We start from the raw sequence: 16,565 nt of genomic DNA, 5'->3' as shown, positions 1-16,565 counted from the left end.
GAGGTTAATTACGTCATCTATAACTTTTTTACCTTAGGAACTAAGGGCCCAATCTCATTTACTGTGGCTAGGATCGATGCATTGTTGCTGGAGGAAGTTAGGTGATGCGTGAGCATCTTATACCCTTTTCCCTAGCATTTGCTAGTTGTTTTTAGCTAGGTTTTATTTATTTTTACTTGATTTTAGTGCAAAAATCCCCTTTGGATGCTTCTTTGAGTTGTTTTGGTGTTTTTATGATTTCAGGTAAAATTTGGAGCAATTTGTCAGAGTTTGGAGCTGAAAAGAAGAAAGCTGTCAGCACCCTCCCTGGGTGCTAAACGCCCAACTGCCATTTAGCACCAGTAGGGGACTTAGGGCCAGCAACGTTGCACCCCCATGGGTGCCAGCAGTATTCCGGATTACCCCTCTTCAGGCCTCTCGAGTGGATTTAGCACTTATTAGTTTTATTTTAATTTCTTTTTGTAATTTTATTTACAAACAATATCTTTTAGGTTTAGAATTTATTATTTTATTTTATTTTTGTTTCAAATTAGTTTAGTATATAAAGGAAAAGATCACTTGCATTTCGAATCTTCTTCTTTCCGCACTCTTCAGAACCCTAGTTTCTCTGTAAGTCATGAGCAACTAAACCTCTTGGTTAAGGTTAGGAGCTCTGTTTATTTAGATGGATTAGAACTATTATTCTTTTATTTTAATTAATATTTTGATTCAATTCTAAGGATTATTTTCGTTCTTAATCTTATGAACTGGGTGGAACGAGAGTATGTCCCTTTTCTACATGAGTTCTTGTGATTCTCGAGAGAGTTATCTCGCTTGAACTACAGCTTAAAAACAAATTCCTCCTAAACTGCTAATTACACGAACTGATTGGGATATGTGATATAAAATCCTGTTAGCTTTGGGTAATTAGGGTTTTTGTGGCGCTAAATTAGTTTTTTGAACTTAACCCTCTAATCGGAATTAAGTGACCACGAGAGTGGTGGTTAATGAAGGTTAGAGGAAGCTAAATCACTAAGAGATTAGGGTTTAGACACTTATGGTTTGCCATAGAATGAATCGTGTATTGTTAAAATAGTTGGTAAGAACCTTTAATCCAAAAAGATAAACATCTCCGAAACCTTAACTGTTTTCTCATACTATTTTCACACCAAACCCTTATTTGCTTTCTTTATTTTCCTGTTTATTGTTTATGCGAATTTCAACCATCAAAACCTCCTTTTGTTCGCCTGACTAAGTCTAGCCAGACAACCATTGTTTGCTCAGTCCGACAATTCTTATGAGATCGACACTTACTCACCTGAGGTATTACTTGGATGACCTGGTGCACTTGCCGGTTAAGCTATGTGAAATCCTAATTCGCGTAGCATTAGGGCAATCTGAGGTTAATTGAATCTTATATGTGCTACTAGTGACATATTACCTATCTTTGTTCATCCCCTTATACCTATCGGTCGACGACCCAAATAGAATCTTTTTTCCCTTATGCGAAATGCCTCTAGACCCCTTCTTCTCAGATGATTTAGATCGGCTGTAACGGCGAATAAAGTGGAAGGAGCCATTGTCCGAGCTATTCAGTGGTGTAGCAACGGGTACATAATTAGGATCTTCTCTTCTAGTGGTTGTTGCACTAGTCTTTCGCATCTTGTACGCGTGGATTGTTTTCTTTACATCATTTGTCGTTATGCCTGCTTTCGAAAAAACTTTTGTGTTTGACTGCAGTGCGTATGGAGAGTTGCTGCCAATGACCGGAGAACCCACCCTGGGACCTAGAGCCTGTTTGAGCATTCCGATCACAGACTCATTGAATTGACCCTGTTTAGCCACGATAGACTTCAATTCCATTATCTGGTTCTGGATTAATTTGACTTCGTCAGGCAGGGCGGACCTGGCGTGTGCGCCGTTTGCCATTGTATCACCGTCATCCTTACTATACATAGACAACACAACCAGAAGGATCAACCCATAAATAAGCTGGATTCGTTTTGAAACACCTTACACGATTACAAGCAAGGACGGGTATAAGGGGGGTCAAGTACTGTCTTTGACCCCCCAAGATTTTGAAGAGGTATATATATGGAGTATGTGCATGATAAAATAAAAAATATTTAGCGATTATATATGTAATTATTTTTAATAATGTGATAGGTTTAAGTTTCAATTATCTCCTTCAATATTTTCACTTAATCAAATTTTTATCATACACTCAAGTCTTTGTACTCTTTCAAATTAATTTCTATATGCTGAATTGTATGGATATAATGAATTACATCATTTTGTTTTAATAATCACATTTTTTACTTTAGATATTCTTTTCTTGTAAATAATACAGAATTTTTTTCTAAACTTATATTATTGAAAAAATATTTTTTTTTCATGATAACTTATTTCAACTATAGTCTTATATTCAAAGTTGTATTTTGGATTCTATAAGAGTGCCGATATATTTGAGATGGTTAATAATCTATAATTTATTTTCGAGTTTTTGAAACTTTTAAGAGAACTAATTTTAATTAAAAATATATGTAATAACTTCTTAACTAAAAATACCAGAAACATACTATAAAAGCATTAGTATCCTATAATTTTATAGAGTACTTTTCATATTGTGATATTTCTGATATGTAATTCTCATATGAAAAACAAAATTACGAAAAAAATTCTATATTTTATTCTATGGATATTCCTAAAAGTTAAAAAAAAATAGAAGTTAAAGAATAACATATCATGCATAAATTACTCTTATATAATAAACAATACAAAAAATAATAAAAATTTTATAAAAAATTTAGCTCCCATATCAAAATTTCTAGATTCGTTCCTGATTATAAGAAAAGTTCGATTACAAGAAACGATGAAAAGAAGTTGGGATTGAGGTTGCAACAAACCTGTTATTCGGAACCACTGTTGCGGTGCCCTTACTTCTGCGAAGCACACGATTAGTTTGCGGTCATGTAACGATCTGCGGTAGACATTGGGATCTCCTTGTTGAAAGAAACGTCCACCGTGGTTGGCCTCCGAATCGACGCCATGAGCTTTGCAGTGTGGACCTGCTATGAGAAGCCATAGTTAATTATCCACTCATTTAACGGTGCGTGTAGGTTTCAGCAATTAGGAGATTTACTAAATGATTTTTAACGCTTGTATGAGGGTTTCCATGTGGGGAACTAGTCTGGATGTTAATGGAGGATTTTTTCTTTTGCTGTATACATGAATAGGTTAGAAAATGGTTTGGAGTCCTTTTTTTGGCCAACTAGGTTATGTTAGAAGCAAATGACCTTTAAAAAATAGAGAGTGAACCGTTGTAGTTAACATTTTTATTCAAAATAAAGGGCAATTCTTTTTTTATGCTAAGGGGTCTAGGTATTCTCCTTATTGGGGCTACTCATATGGGCTTTAACCAAAAGCCAATTTGGGCCAGGAAATAATTATCCAAGACTGAAACTTTGCATGTATCAAATGTAAAAGAGATGATGTTAAAAAACAAATAAGGATTATACTGAGATAAATATTGGGCCAAGCATGTTCTCCATCGATTCAAGTAAGTCCCACATGATACAAATAGCATCTGCCCTGGACTCACACATGTTAATTTCGGTGCAATCAATAAAACACTAAGAAGTCAACATTTTACACTTGATATACTTGCTAACATGACAACGGATAGTTTTTCAATGTTTTCCAAGAAAAAAAAGACAAAGTTGTCACAATGCCCGACCCAGCTGAAGTTGGTAATTAATATGATTTTCATTATCAACAAAATTGGGAACCATGTAAACATTTCAAAAATTTGTTTCGCAAAAAATGCATGCAATACTCAAATATGCTCATAGCCGAGGCACTGTGCAAAACTTGTAGAACCATTTTCACGTAATAAAAAAAATACACAAAATGATAAAACATACTTAATTACAAGCGTTTTGTATCAAAATTTTTATTATTAGGATAGAGGGAATAAGAATCTTTTCAGTAGCAAGACGCATAGGCTAGTCATATAACATTTAATAGGAAGTTGGGTATTTAGTATAAAAACTAAAATAGATGAATATGTGACACATTTTTTCTACCACTGCTACAGAATGGTATGGTTTTTCACTTGTGTAGTCAGTAGTGTTAATGGCGACACACGTTTAAAATATTACCTATATGGATTAATGTTGCAGTGTGTTTTATTGTGTAATCCAGTCAATGGTGTCTTTTATCGCCTTCTACCTAGATGCATTCCATTGCAGCACACGTGGAATCCCAAAGCAGGTAGATTCTCTAAAAGGTAAGTACAGTTCCGTAATAATGTATTAACAACGAGGAAATAGTATGGCAGATTGTGCCATGGAAAGATGCAAAGGAACTGATCGAATAATGTGAGTGGTGGGTGTTTAGCCATGCGAAGAAGAAAGAAGAAAGAATAAAGTGAATGTCTTTAGTGGCTTAAAAATTCTCGTGGAGTAGGTGAAGAGCACACGTTTTTTGTCATTAACCGGGAACAAACCCTTTGGCGCAAAAAAAAAAATCCACCCTCATGGTTCACTCATAGTATAGTTACATCATTTGATGTATTTTGCTTTTTGAAGGCAGCAGTAATTGCTTGGCAAACTACACTATATAGTGTACGTTTGGATTAACCTTAATAAAAGAAAATTTGTAATACTATTTATTTTTTGTCATATTTATAACAAATTTTACAAATTTTTTATTCTTCACTGAAAATATTTTTTTATTTCAAATAATAACCATAATTGACTGAACATCAACAAAGTTTTTACACACCCTCTCAACGAACTAATTTTTTCAAAATTAGTGTAGGCAAAACTTAAAAATAAGTTACAACATGATTTTTTTAATGAGAGTTTATCTATTTATATTATAAAATTGACTAAAATTTTTAATTTGGGTTTCATGACTAAGAATTTCAAGTCAATTAAGATTCGAAGGGTAATGTTTGAAAATCAATTTTTTTTGTAAAATATTTATTTTTTGTCATTTTTTTGACAAATTTAAGAATAATTTATTTATAAATGTTATTTTAATATAAATATTATTATAAAATTTTTATATAAAACTTTTGTATTAGTCCCCGAAAATATTTTTTAATCTCTGTTAGAATGTCAATTTTCAAAGGATGTTGAGCTTTAGATTAAAATGTAAATCATCCTAGCGTGAGACTATCTATGAGCTAACGTAATGTGACTATTATTCTGCTACTCGAGTAAAATTCGGAATATTTGTCTAGTACCAATTGAATCGATTAATGACTAAAAAGTGTAATTTGTTACGATTTTGTTCGAATTATATCGGTTAATATTTTTATTTAAAGGGTAAACTACTAAAAATACAGTCAAATAATTTTATCGTTGACAAAAATGTACTCGAATTTTGCTATCAACAATAATGTCATCAAATAATTTAAAAATGCGACAAAAATATCCAACATTAAATGTCTTTCTCAAAAAATACTTTAGAGACTGAAATTTTGTGCGATTTTTTCCAAGCATGATTAGAAAAATGAGATCTTATTATTCTCAAAATTTGGTAATTTTTCGCTTAGTATATATTTTTTTAATTTTTCTTAATTATTATTGGTTGTTGACAAAAAATTAAAAAAATATAATTAGTGAAAAATTACCAAATTTTAAGGATATAAAAAATATCTTATTTTCTAATCATGGTTATGTAAAATTTACACTCAAATAATTTTATCGTTGACAAAAATGCACTCCAATTTCGCTATCAACAATAATGTCATCAAATAATTTAAAAATGCGACAAAAATATCCGACATTAAATATGTCTTTTTCAAAAAATACTTTAGAGATTGAAATTTTATGCAATTTTTTCCAAGCATGATTAGAAAAATAAGATCTTATTATTCTCAAAATTTGGTGATTTTTCGCTAAGTATATATTTTTTGTGATTTTTCTAAATTATTATTAGTTGTTGACAAAAAAAATTAAAAATATAATTGGTGAAAAATCACCAAATTTTAACGATATAAAAATATCTTATTTTCTAATCATGGTTATGTAAAATTGCATCAAGATTCAATCTCTAAAGTATTTTTTGAGAATACATACTTAATGTTGGGCATGGTTGTCGTATTTTAAAATTTTTTGAGAGTATGTTTGTCAATAACAAAATTTGAGTGTATTTTTTTCAGCAATACAATTTTCAGGTACATTTTTTGTAGTTTACCCTTCATTTAAATTTAAAATTTTAAAAATTTGATATTTTGAATATTTAAAAAGGATAAAATTTAAACTTCATTTAAACAACGTAACTTCTTTTTTATGTTACAAATAATTTATACATCAAAATTTATCTGTGATATGATTCAAATTAAAAAGTAGTTTACAAGGATAGATAATAACTTCTCTTAAAATTTTTTGCCAATATTATTGCTACTGTTAGAATCGAAAGAATATTAGATGTCTTAAATTAGTAATTTTATCCTCAATTCTGATAAAATGTTAATACATATATAATACGTTTAAAAAGTCAGTGCTTAAGAATATTTTTATACTTAAATTTGTATTTTGTAAACTTAATTGACAACAAAATATTTAATTAATTGGACTACGGTTTAATCATAAAGTATAAACTACTTCAATACTATTTACAAAATGTGAATGACTGAAAAAATTAAAAGGTCTTTGATTATAGTAAGGAAACTATTTGATTTAAAGACTTATTGACCTGATTTTATACTTTTCAATAACTGTCATTACTAGAAAGTGCATATATAACACAAAAGAATACCATGGCCTACTATATTCCTTACCTTACCTGCATGTAAGACAAAATACTATGGCCAACTTTTCTATGTTATACATGAACATCACTCATTGAATAGAGTAATGGAATTCTTGTGCTATAAAATTAGTTTTGTGATATGAACTTTCTATATACACAGATATATCTCTCTCTTTCCCGGATCCCCACCACCACTCATATTTCATTTATCAATTAGGGTAGTGCATATATCATAGAAGGATGTCAAAATAAAGGCATACATACTGGCAAGCTCATTCTAAATTTTTGGATAATATCCATAGAATAGATTCCATGGTAATTAGATTAGTTCACCAAGTCCTTAAATTAAATTGAGTCTAAAGAAAGATTCACCCTAAATACATTGTCAAATACTTGTGCACAACTATCTAAAACATAAATATGTTAACCAAAACAATCCTAATTGGAATTTCAGCAATATTCAAAATCCTTTATAAGTACATCACTCATCCCCTTCAATAACTTGAATCTTCTGTCCTTTTCTAGACTTTCAGCTGAATTTATTGGTTGAAAACTATCCTTCCTCATCGTTATCAATTGCACTATTAGATCTAGGGGTGGCAGGCGAGGAAGCCCGCCCCGCCCCGCCAGAAGCCCGCCAGCCCGCCCCACCCCGCCTAGTGAGGCGGTCCCAAAATCCCAGCCCGCCCCGCCTAACGGCGGGCTGGCGGGCCGGCGGGCTAAGCCCGCCAAATATCCTCTTTTTTTTTTTACTTTTAACTATTAAATAATATATATAAAGATATAAAAAAATCTCTTTTATTTTTTACTTTTAACTATTATAATTTCTAAAAGTATAAACAAATTATAATTTTTGTATTCACAAATATTAAAATCTTTGTAATTATAAATATCTAATAAACATAATTATAAACCAAGTTTTCATCCAAAACATAATTATAAATATTGTTTCCAAAGCAAAATAAACATAATCCAAAACATAATTAACAATATTGTCTCTAAAACAAAACAAACATAATCTAAAACACTCAATTTTCATCTTCATTCTCTTGTAAGTTGGGTTGGAAGAAGTTGGATTTTGGTAAAAAAAATTGTAAAAATACCCCTTGCTAAAATAATACTAAGCCCGGCGGGGAAGCCCGCCCCGCCCTGCCAAAGCCCGCCAAAACCCGCGGTTTAAGCAGTGCGGGTTATGCGAGCTTTTGCTTTTTGGCGGTCCCAATTTTCCAGCCCAGCCTGCCTTTTTTGGCGGGTTACGCGGGCCGGGCCGGCGGGTTTAGGCCCGTTTGCCACCCCTAATTAGACCCAGACTTCACCCCACTGGAAGCTTTTTTAAATGGGGTCTTATGTTTGAGGGAGGAAACACACTCATACAAAATATCCTACGTATAAACATAGAACGAACAATAAATTATTTTTTCAATTAATATTTAATTGAACAATTAAAGAAAACTACCTAAAATATGATACATAAGAAGGTTGGAAACAAAAGCCAAATTTTCATACCACAGAAGACTGAGGATCAACATCAACATTAAGATGAATAATATTTCCAGACATATCAACTGAGTTGCTGCAGTTAATTTCCTACATAATCCGAAACCATCCTTTTTGTTTAAATATACTTGTGAACCATGCTTATTTAAGAAATATAACTTCTTCAAGAAATTAACATAAATACTGAACCATACAGTAACACTAATAGACTGATTAGATTGCATCTCTTTTAAAAGATTCTTCTGAATTATCTCGTCATCATCACACACTTTCATGACAGTGTAGACTTGATCTCTATGATTAATGTTTGCAGATTTTACATTAATCTTAAATAGCACCCTTTTGTCCATCATATTATCAAGGATAGGGGATATTCATTACCACCTATGACCTGGAGCTAAAACTAAATGTTAGTCTCACTAATCCTAGCTTATTTATTGAATGAATTTATTGTTTTAGATTAATTTAAAAATTAGCATCATGTTTAGTTGTGTACTTACATCCTCCTCCATCACTTGTTCTGCTCGTTTACCACACAAATGAGTGGTTTCTCTGTCCCACAGAAGCAAACTCATACTTCCAGTGCCATCATATACCATGACCTCCACCTTGAACCTACCATTTCAAAGGATAAAAATATATTACCAATTAGAACAACTCTAAACCTAGTACTTGTATGGAACCACGATAAGTAGAGAAATCTAAACAAAATAATACCTCAAAGCTGCACAACCATGAGTGTGGCCACATTTGTTACACTCGTATCTATCACCGATACTTGGTTCTACTTTTTTCGGGCACCTCCTACATGCCTTGTAGAACCAATCCTTGTTCGTGGCATTTATAGCCACAATGGTTGCAGATATCCAGCAAGGACCTTCCTGAACCAAGCCAAGTGTTTCTTCGATTGTCTTTACAGAAACAGAACTTTGATTAAGTTCATCAGCTCCTGACCATGCATGCTGTGAAGGTACTTGACTAATCCTCACAGAACTTGATGGTGACACACTAAGCAGCCTAAGGTGAACAAATGAAAAATAATGAGTAGCAACATGTGGTTGAATGAAAAATATTTACATTAGAGTTATTAATACATTAAGATTTTGCAAACCTTTTCTAAAACTCCATGATCTCTTTTAAGTTATTGTCAAAGTGCATTTGAGACACATCAAAGTTGCTTTGAATAGAGGTCTTTCCATTCCACCTTGTTGCTCTGAAGTATTGAAACAAAACTATAAGGGGTTCCACCCTTCCATCTTCAAGTTTAGGAAGAATCTGGTCCACCATGTTCCCGAATAGAATGCAGTTTATTCTGTTGGCCCTGCAAGAAGTTAATGGAACAATTTAAACAGTGCAAATCTTTATTTTTTAAAATGATTCTAAACATCAAAGGATTTTTCCAAAGTGCAAATTTTTATTTTGTAAAATAATTCTAAACATCAAACGAGTTTGACAACATACTCTAGGTCTTCTAAGACAACCACCAAACGCTTAATCTCTTTCCCTTTGTTGGTGACCAAATGTCCGGGATCCTCTTTGCCAACTACCTCGGCAATGACATCTGAGAATACAAATTCTCTTTATCAATCTGACTAATAACTTAATATAGTAACATGTTTAGTATAAAATACATGTACTTACCAAAATCCTCAGAATCATCCAACTTATCAGCATTCAATGAATCTAGTATAGGTTTGAAATGGAAGGCTTCCAATGGGAAGTATGGATTCTCCACATGGATGGCTCGTGTTCTGTGAGAGAAGCAAAGTATCCATTTGCTCAGAGTTATGATTGTGCCCATATCATTAGCAACAACAATGAAGTGGGTCATTTGAAAATTCTGAAACTGCACAACAGAACCCTTCCACTTGCTGATCAAAGACCTGGGAATTTTAACATGCATCCTATCGCCCTATTAGAAAGATTTGGTATTAGTTACTGGTGAAGCATAAATATTTTAGCTAGTCGGAAGAAAATATTAAAAAACAGTGTACAAACCTTACTATCCTGAAGAATCATTTGAATGCTTCCAACTTCCTTCTCATTATACTTGCTTGGAACTTCCCAGATCCTAATAACATAAACTTTGAAATTCCAGGTAAGTTTTGTTAGATTCAAGTCAAGTAGGTAATCAACTTGCTTGGCCATTTGGATGTTAGTATTTGTATGAGATGGTATGAAATAAAATTTTTGGGTGCCTTGGAGGGATATTTATCCTATTTCTTTGAAGATAGAATTATGAAGAATAATGGCAGAACACTGGGTTAAGATACAGTGAAAAGGTCTGTATTTATAACCACAGCAATGGAGCTTATATTGCTCTTTTATTATGTACCACTCTCTTATTTAACCAATTTGATTTCAGCAAAAATTTGGTCCATGTATGTTCGATTTAGGGTTGACAGCTGTTCAAACTAATTTTAATTTTTATATAATTATTATGTGACATCAAGTATAACTTTGTGTATGTATAACTGTATTATACTTTCAAAAAATACGATCTCATATATTTGAGAATAGGTTTGAATTAAGCAAAAGATTTGGCCCTGTGTGTCCACTTTAGATTGCCATCTATTCCAACTGGTTTTATTTTTTATTTTTTTATTATGATGTGACATCAAGTATAATATTGTATATGTATAAGTGTACAACTTTATATGTTCTAACTTTATATGCAGCACCATCTGTATTTAGTAATCTATTATACGGTGATATAACAACACAATAAAAAAGTTTTTTTTTACACTACTATAATGCCACGTGTTGCATAATAAAGTGTACCACTTGTCAGCCAATGAACTATGTACTACTCTCTTATTATATATAGAGAGATGAGTGTTTTGTATATTGATTCTTGATGTTGACATACTTGTGACTTCACAATCAATCAAAATCTTATTTAATTTGATGGGGAATAAGACATCAGCTATAACAAATTTTGTATAACCATTTTTTTCTATTTTAATTTATTTGTCTTATGTGATATTATATCACTATATTATTTATACAACAAATTTAAACCAATACAAATAAATATATAAATAATTATATCTCTAACAAAATTAAATATATTAGCTTAGTCTATACAAAAACAAAATAAAATCAATTAATCATAATGACAATTAGAACATAAATCAAAGATGAGAAAATAATTTAGAAAAATATAAACATATACATTGAATCAATTTCATTATTATTAATCACTCAAACATGTATCCACATCACATGCACATACATACATGACAACTTCCCTTTGCATATACATTGAATCAATTTTAGATATTAATATCAAAAAATGAATGAACATTATTATTAATCACTCAAACATGTATCCACATCACATGCACATACATACATGACAACTTCCCTTTGCATTTATTAATACACACACATATATGTGTGTGTGTGTGTGTTTTTCCGGGACATCACTCATTTCATTTATCAATTAAGGTGCATGGCTGGGTCATACTAAAAAGTGTATGGGTCTCTCATTTTGGCCTCATCATTTTTTTCCTTTCCTTTAACTCCTTCAACACCAACTATTCTCTTTCCTAAACACACAACAATCCCTTCTTCCTTCCTTTTTTCAAACACACAATAAATCCACAACAATAATTCTCTTTGTTAAATTTATGGTGCGGCGTATTTGAGGAACCTGGCGAACTTATAACTTGTATCTTGAATTAATTTGGATCTATATAAGCTTGCCAACATCCCAAATATCCCATATCATAATTTAATCACTCAAGTGCTCTATTGCCTCTCTTATAATCTGCTTGCATGTATTTTACTTTCTTAAAATTTGAATTAATTATATGTAATTTATTTACTTTTTTTTTAACTTTTTTAAATGTTCAACTTTATTATCCTACATTTTGTTAAATTTTTGTAGTAGTTTTTTAAAACAATCACAAAAATTTACTAACATGTTAATTGCATATCTAAGTGTTGCTAATCTCACTTTTATTATATCTTCAATCAAAATTGATTTGCCCAACATTCTTGCAGTTTGGGGGGTTTAGCCAAACAAAAGAAAAAAAAAAAGAAAAAAAATGAATGTTCGTATCCCACTATACTTCAAAATATCTTTTGTCGAGTTATTACTAAGAAAATATATTTTTTTGAGTTATCTTTTTTTTCAAAGATCTTCTAGAAAAGTAAAAATAATTTTATGTTTGGATATCTCATTCAAATTATTCATTCAAGTTTCATGGTCAACCATCACTAGTTCATTAAGTCCAAACTCTGTTTTAGCAGGGAATACCATGAGTTTTAGTTGGGAACTTAGGAAGAAGATTATAAGAGTTTGTCGTAACTCAAATTTAGTTAGGGTTTTAATTTCTGCTTTACACTTTTTGTTTGAGTCTGTTTTGAATCTCTTTTTCTATTGGCTAGTTTTCTCACATATATAAGGTTGATATGAAATGGAATTGATGATTCAACATTTTCAACGGGTAATTTGTTTCATTCTCTTCAGAAGTTATTGCATGTTGTCCAAATGTTTACTTTATGTACCAAGATTTTCTTTTGCATAAGAAAATTCATGCAGATTTTTTTTATTTTCTTCTAGTGTTTAAAGCCTGAGCATGTGACTGAATTGTGATGATTAATTCAGACACTCAAACTTTGTTGATAAATGTGGTGTTATTTGTTACCTTAGTGAAATCGGCATTATACTTATTGTATGAATTATTTGTTGATGTTGTAATAATCTTGGATTCATCCAGCTAACCTGATATTCAATCATGGGCTTGATCTATAGTTGAACTCACAAATGGAATATCAAAGTGGATTATCCTAGTAGACATGCTGTGCTTTCTCATTCTGTTGTTTTATTGGAAGCCGAAGAGAGAACTTCTAAATCTGTGTTTAATCAATTTGATTTAATCAATCAAGAGTGACAAGGGGCATCAATTGACTCAAATAGCAGCAATAGTCTATTATTAGAGTTCCAGTCTCACTATAAAATTTGACTTTAAAACATAAATTTATGTTGCTGAAAAATTTTAGTGTTCTTAATGATAAAAAAGATTGTAAATGGCAATAACTTACAGTTCTTGAGTCATGAACAACGGGAACAGAGATGCAATTTACACTACTTTTCTTTTCCGTTTCATGAATTACCAATTTCTCATGAAGAGGTAAATTAACTTTGAACCATTCAACGTTGCTGAACATAATCATGTAAAAGTTCAGATTAATACTTAAAGTCTGAATATACATGTTAGAAGGATTTTATTGAAATATTAGCCATTTATATATAATATATTCAATGGAGGATATAAAGCAAAAGCATTCTCACTATAAGCCTACTTTAGTGCTTAATAAGTCTTGATAATTTTTTTATTTATGGTCCTATAATTACAAATCATCATTCTCTTATAACTATTATTTTTATTGTACTGAAGCACAACCGTTCCATGTCAAGGGCCATGGCCACCACCAAAACTTTCACCATTGGTTGCCGTATACATCAAAAGGTGGCATGTCATGTCCACATAATAAGCCATGTGAATTTGTCACTAGACCATAACCTCATCAAGTCGATTTCTCTATTATTTGAGTGCACTCTGCAAAAATATCTTTCACTTTATGTAACAAAATCACCACCACGCAAAACACAATAAATAATTAAATATATAACATTAAGCAATTATATATCATAGTAAGGACATTGCATACTGCCAACACTTACCTGTTCTTGAGAAAAACCATAGATTGGAGTGCATTGCTATCTACCAACAACCAGAAAATGTTACAGAAATTTATATAATGATAATTCTAAGCTATTTCATTTTTAAGTTTCAACGTTTTTTAGCTCTACATTAGCTATAATAGTTCACTTACATTTGACACAATCTAAAGAATAAGGTGAATAAGGAATTCACATCTTATATTCCTCTGTCCTACCACAATAATACCTCTCTTTTTCTTTTTTCCTGCTTTATGGACTACCGATTTGGTTGTGGAAAAGTGAAGGAGGTAAAAGTTTTTGGTTTAAACCAACAAGGGAAAAATAGCAGTGACAAATAATTTGTTGAACACGTTCCTAGTAAAAGTGGAAATTGATCCTAAATTCTGAAGATATATCAGTGAACTATCTCAGCTTTATGTATAGTCATATATGTAGCAGTATCTTGCTTCTGACATGTAAAATTATGCAGGAAAAATAGCACTGCCACCTCTCACCAATGACCACCAATAATATTAAAATCACCTCAACACAAAAACCCATCTCCCCATCACTTATACTACTATAAAATCCTTTGAACACCCTCTTTCAACATACTTCCTACTTAAAGTAGCACCTAACCTAACTCCACAAGAATCACAGAGCCTGAGGAAAGTGGAGGATACTTCTGCATGTTCAAGGGATGGGTTCCAGGTATATACACCACTATGGAGGAGGCTCAGGAGCAGATGGACGACTGTGATGATAACTCCTGGAAACACTACAAAACATTGAAGGAGTTGCTGTATGGGTAGGAGAATTACTTCGATGGAGGAAATCATGTCGAAGGCCGGCGACAGATCCAGGAAGGAAACGCACCAATAGGGATTCAACCTGCCATCCACCGGGAGAAGAAGTGGATGGCTATCCATGTACTAAAATTGCACTACAAGCAGCACCGTGAGACCACGTTCGAGAATCTCAAAGGTAAGCCAACTGTAATAGTTATTTACAACTCAGTTCTATTACCACATGCTCACCTATTTTGAGTTGCAGGTGATGATTTTGTCCCAAACCCGCCAGCATCCCCACTCATTGGCCAAAGCTTGCAAGATTGGCTATTAAAAGTATGCAAACGGCTAAGTATCCTAGACCCCATATACCAAATTGTTGTTGGATCCACAGGGGATGCTCATCAATGTTATCGCTATCTAGTTGCCTTGGTTCCACCTGAATCCATGATTGCTAGCATCCTCTGTAGCTGAATCTCTTTCGATCTCGCAACTGCCCATGAGGATGATGCCCGAGTCGGCTTCAACACGCTTTCTCAGTTGCTGGAAAGACCAATTCATGACTACAATTTCGAAGTTATTGAGATGTGGAAGGATAGGTTCACAGAGCTTGCAGCAGATCTGGAAACAAGAAAAGCCAGACTCGACTACTTGAACTACATAAAAAACCAACTAAAGGACACACTTGACAGTATCAGCAGAGCTCATCACCCAAAGGGAGGTTGTGGAAGAACCAGCAGCCGCAAGGGTTAGTATTCATGTAGTAAACCCTTACAAACAACTCACAACTTGCATGTAGGTAGCTACGTGATGCTTTATCATTCTAATATTAGTTTATGTCGTCCACTAAGTTGAATCCCTATCACAATCTTCAACAATATATTTAGAAAAATGTAATCGCAAAAGATATGTAGCCGTGGTCATGCTATTTCGAAAAACGAAATGCAATCATTAATTGATTAAAACAAATTAATCGAATATTATGGATTCAAAATGACAAGTTCATCTTAATGGTTCATGAAAAGAGGTTACGTAGATTGCACAACATCGAGTAAGCACAATTAATTGTCCTTACAGATTGATAATAACTTAAAAACAAGTGGGTTTTTATGATTATTTTTTTCAATAATAAGAAAAAAGTTATTAAGATATTTTTTTAATTGCTGTCATTCACATTGGAAGAGATTTAACATAATTTTGTCGGAATATTATCGAAACTAAGGTATAATACTTTAAATAATTTTTATATGAACTGACCCTAAAATAAGTTCTTATAACATTAACTTCGACTGATTGAACTTTTGAGGATATTACCCTATTATCTTCATAAACAATTGGAGATTTAGTATTTTGAATTGAATTCCATTTATTGAAGTTTTATATTCTCCTTTTAAAGTAAACTAAGTATTTATTTTTTTTATTATTGTAGTTAGTTGTACAAAATTTAGAATATATGAACTGTCATGTATTTAATAAATACTTTACATTAATAAACAACTAAAAATGTCTCAAACTATTGAATATCTGATCTAAATGTCTTTGTTTAGCAAAAAATTTTAATAAACCATGCATGAAGAATAAAATAATATACTAGGGGTAGTACATAACAAACATTTAATGAAATTAAGAATTTTAAAACTTTATTAAAATTTAGAAGGATTTTGTGGTTTTGTATTTCTTAAATTAAGTAATTTGGTCACACAAAATTTAACAAGATAAACGTAATGTATCAAAGGTTTATGTTGTATATTATTAGAAGGCCTTAATACAATTGTGCATAAATTTAAATTCAAATACTCTATCATACTTGACTAAGATAACAAAAAATATCAACCAATATAATAATTATTTTATATGTAATG

General features: G+C 31.9%; 1 protein-coding gene and 1 long non-coding RNA gene across 2 annotated transcripts; one reads left to right on the top strand and one right to left on the bottom strand.

Annotated features, from left to right (window-relative positions):
• Positions 1-2,936: 2,936 nt before the first annotated feature.
• On the bottom strand, positions 2,937-10,389 carry LOC140176782 (uncharacterized). Its single transcript, XM_072208326.1, has 9 exons — positions 10,240-10,389; positions 9,883-10,153; positions 9,703-9,802; positions 9,446-9,562; positions 8,959-9,258; positions 8,742-8,856; positions 8,436-8,567; positions 8,251-8,331; positions 2,937-3,047 (listed from the first exon to the last, which is right to left on the bottom strand). Exons 1-9 carry the CDS (start codon positions 10,387-10,389, stop codon positions 2,937-2,939), a joined length of 1,377 nt encoding a protein of 458 aa, XP_072064427.1.
• Positions 10,390-13,952: 3,563 nt separating this feature from the next.
• On the top strand, positions 13,953-15,681 carry LOC140177330 (uncharacterized). Its single transcript, XR_011869157.1, has 2 exons — positions 13,953-14,899; positions 14,969-15,681. It is a non-coding gene; the product is annotated as an uncharacterized lncRNA (long non-coding RNA).
• Positions 15,682-16,565: the final 884 nt, after the last annotated feature.

Source organism: Arachis hypogaea, chromosome 12 (assembly GCF_003086295.3).
Source record: "Arachis hypogaea cultivar Tifrunner chromosome 12, arahy.Tifrunner.gnm2.J5K5, whole genome shotgun sequence".
Taxonomy (NCBI): domain Eukaryota; kingdom Viridiplantae; phylum Streptophyta; class Magnoliopsida; order Fabales; family Fabaceae; genus Arachis; species Arachis hypogaea.
This window is presented reverse-complemented; position numbering and strand designations above follow the sequence as displayed.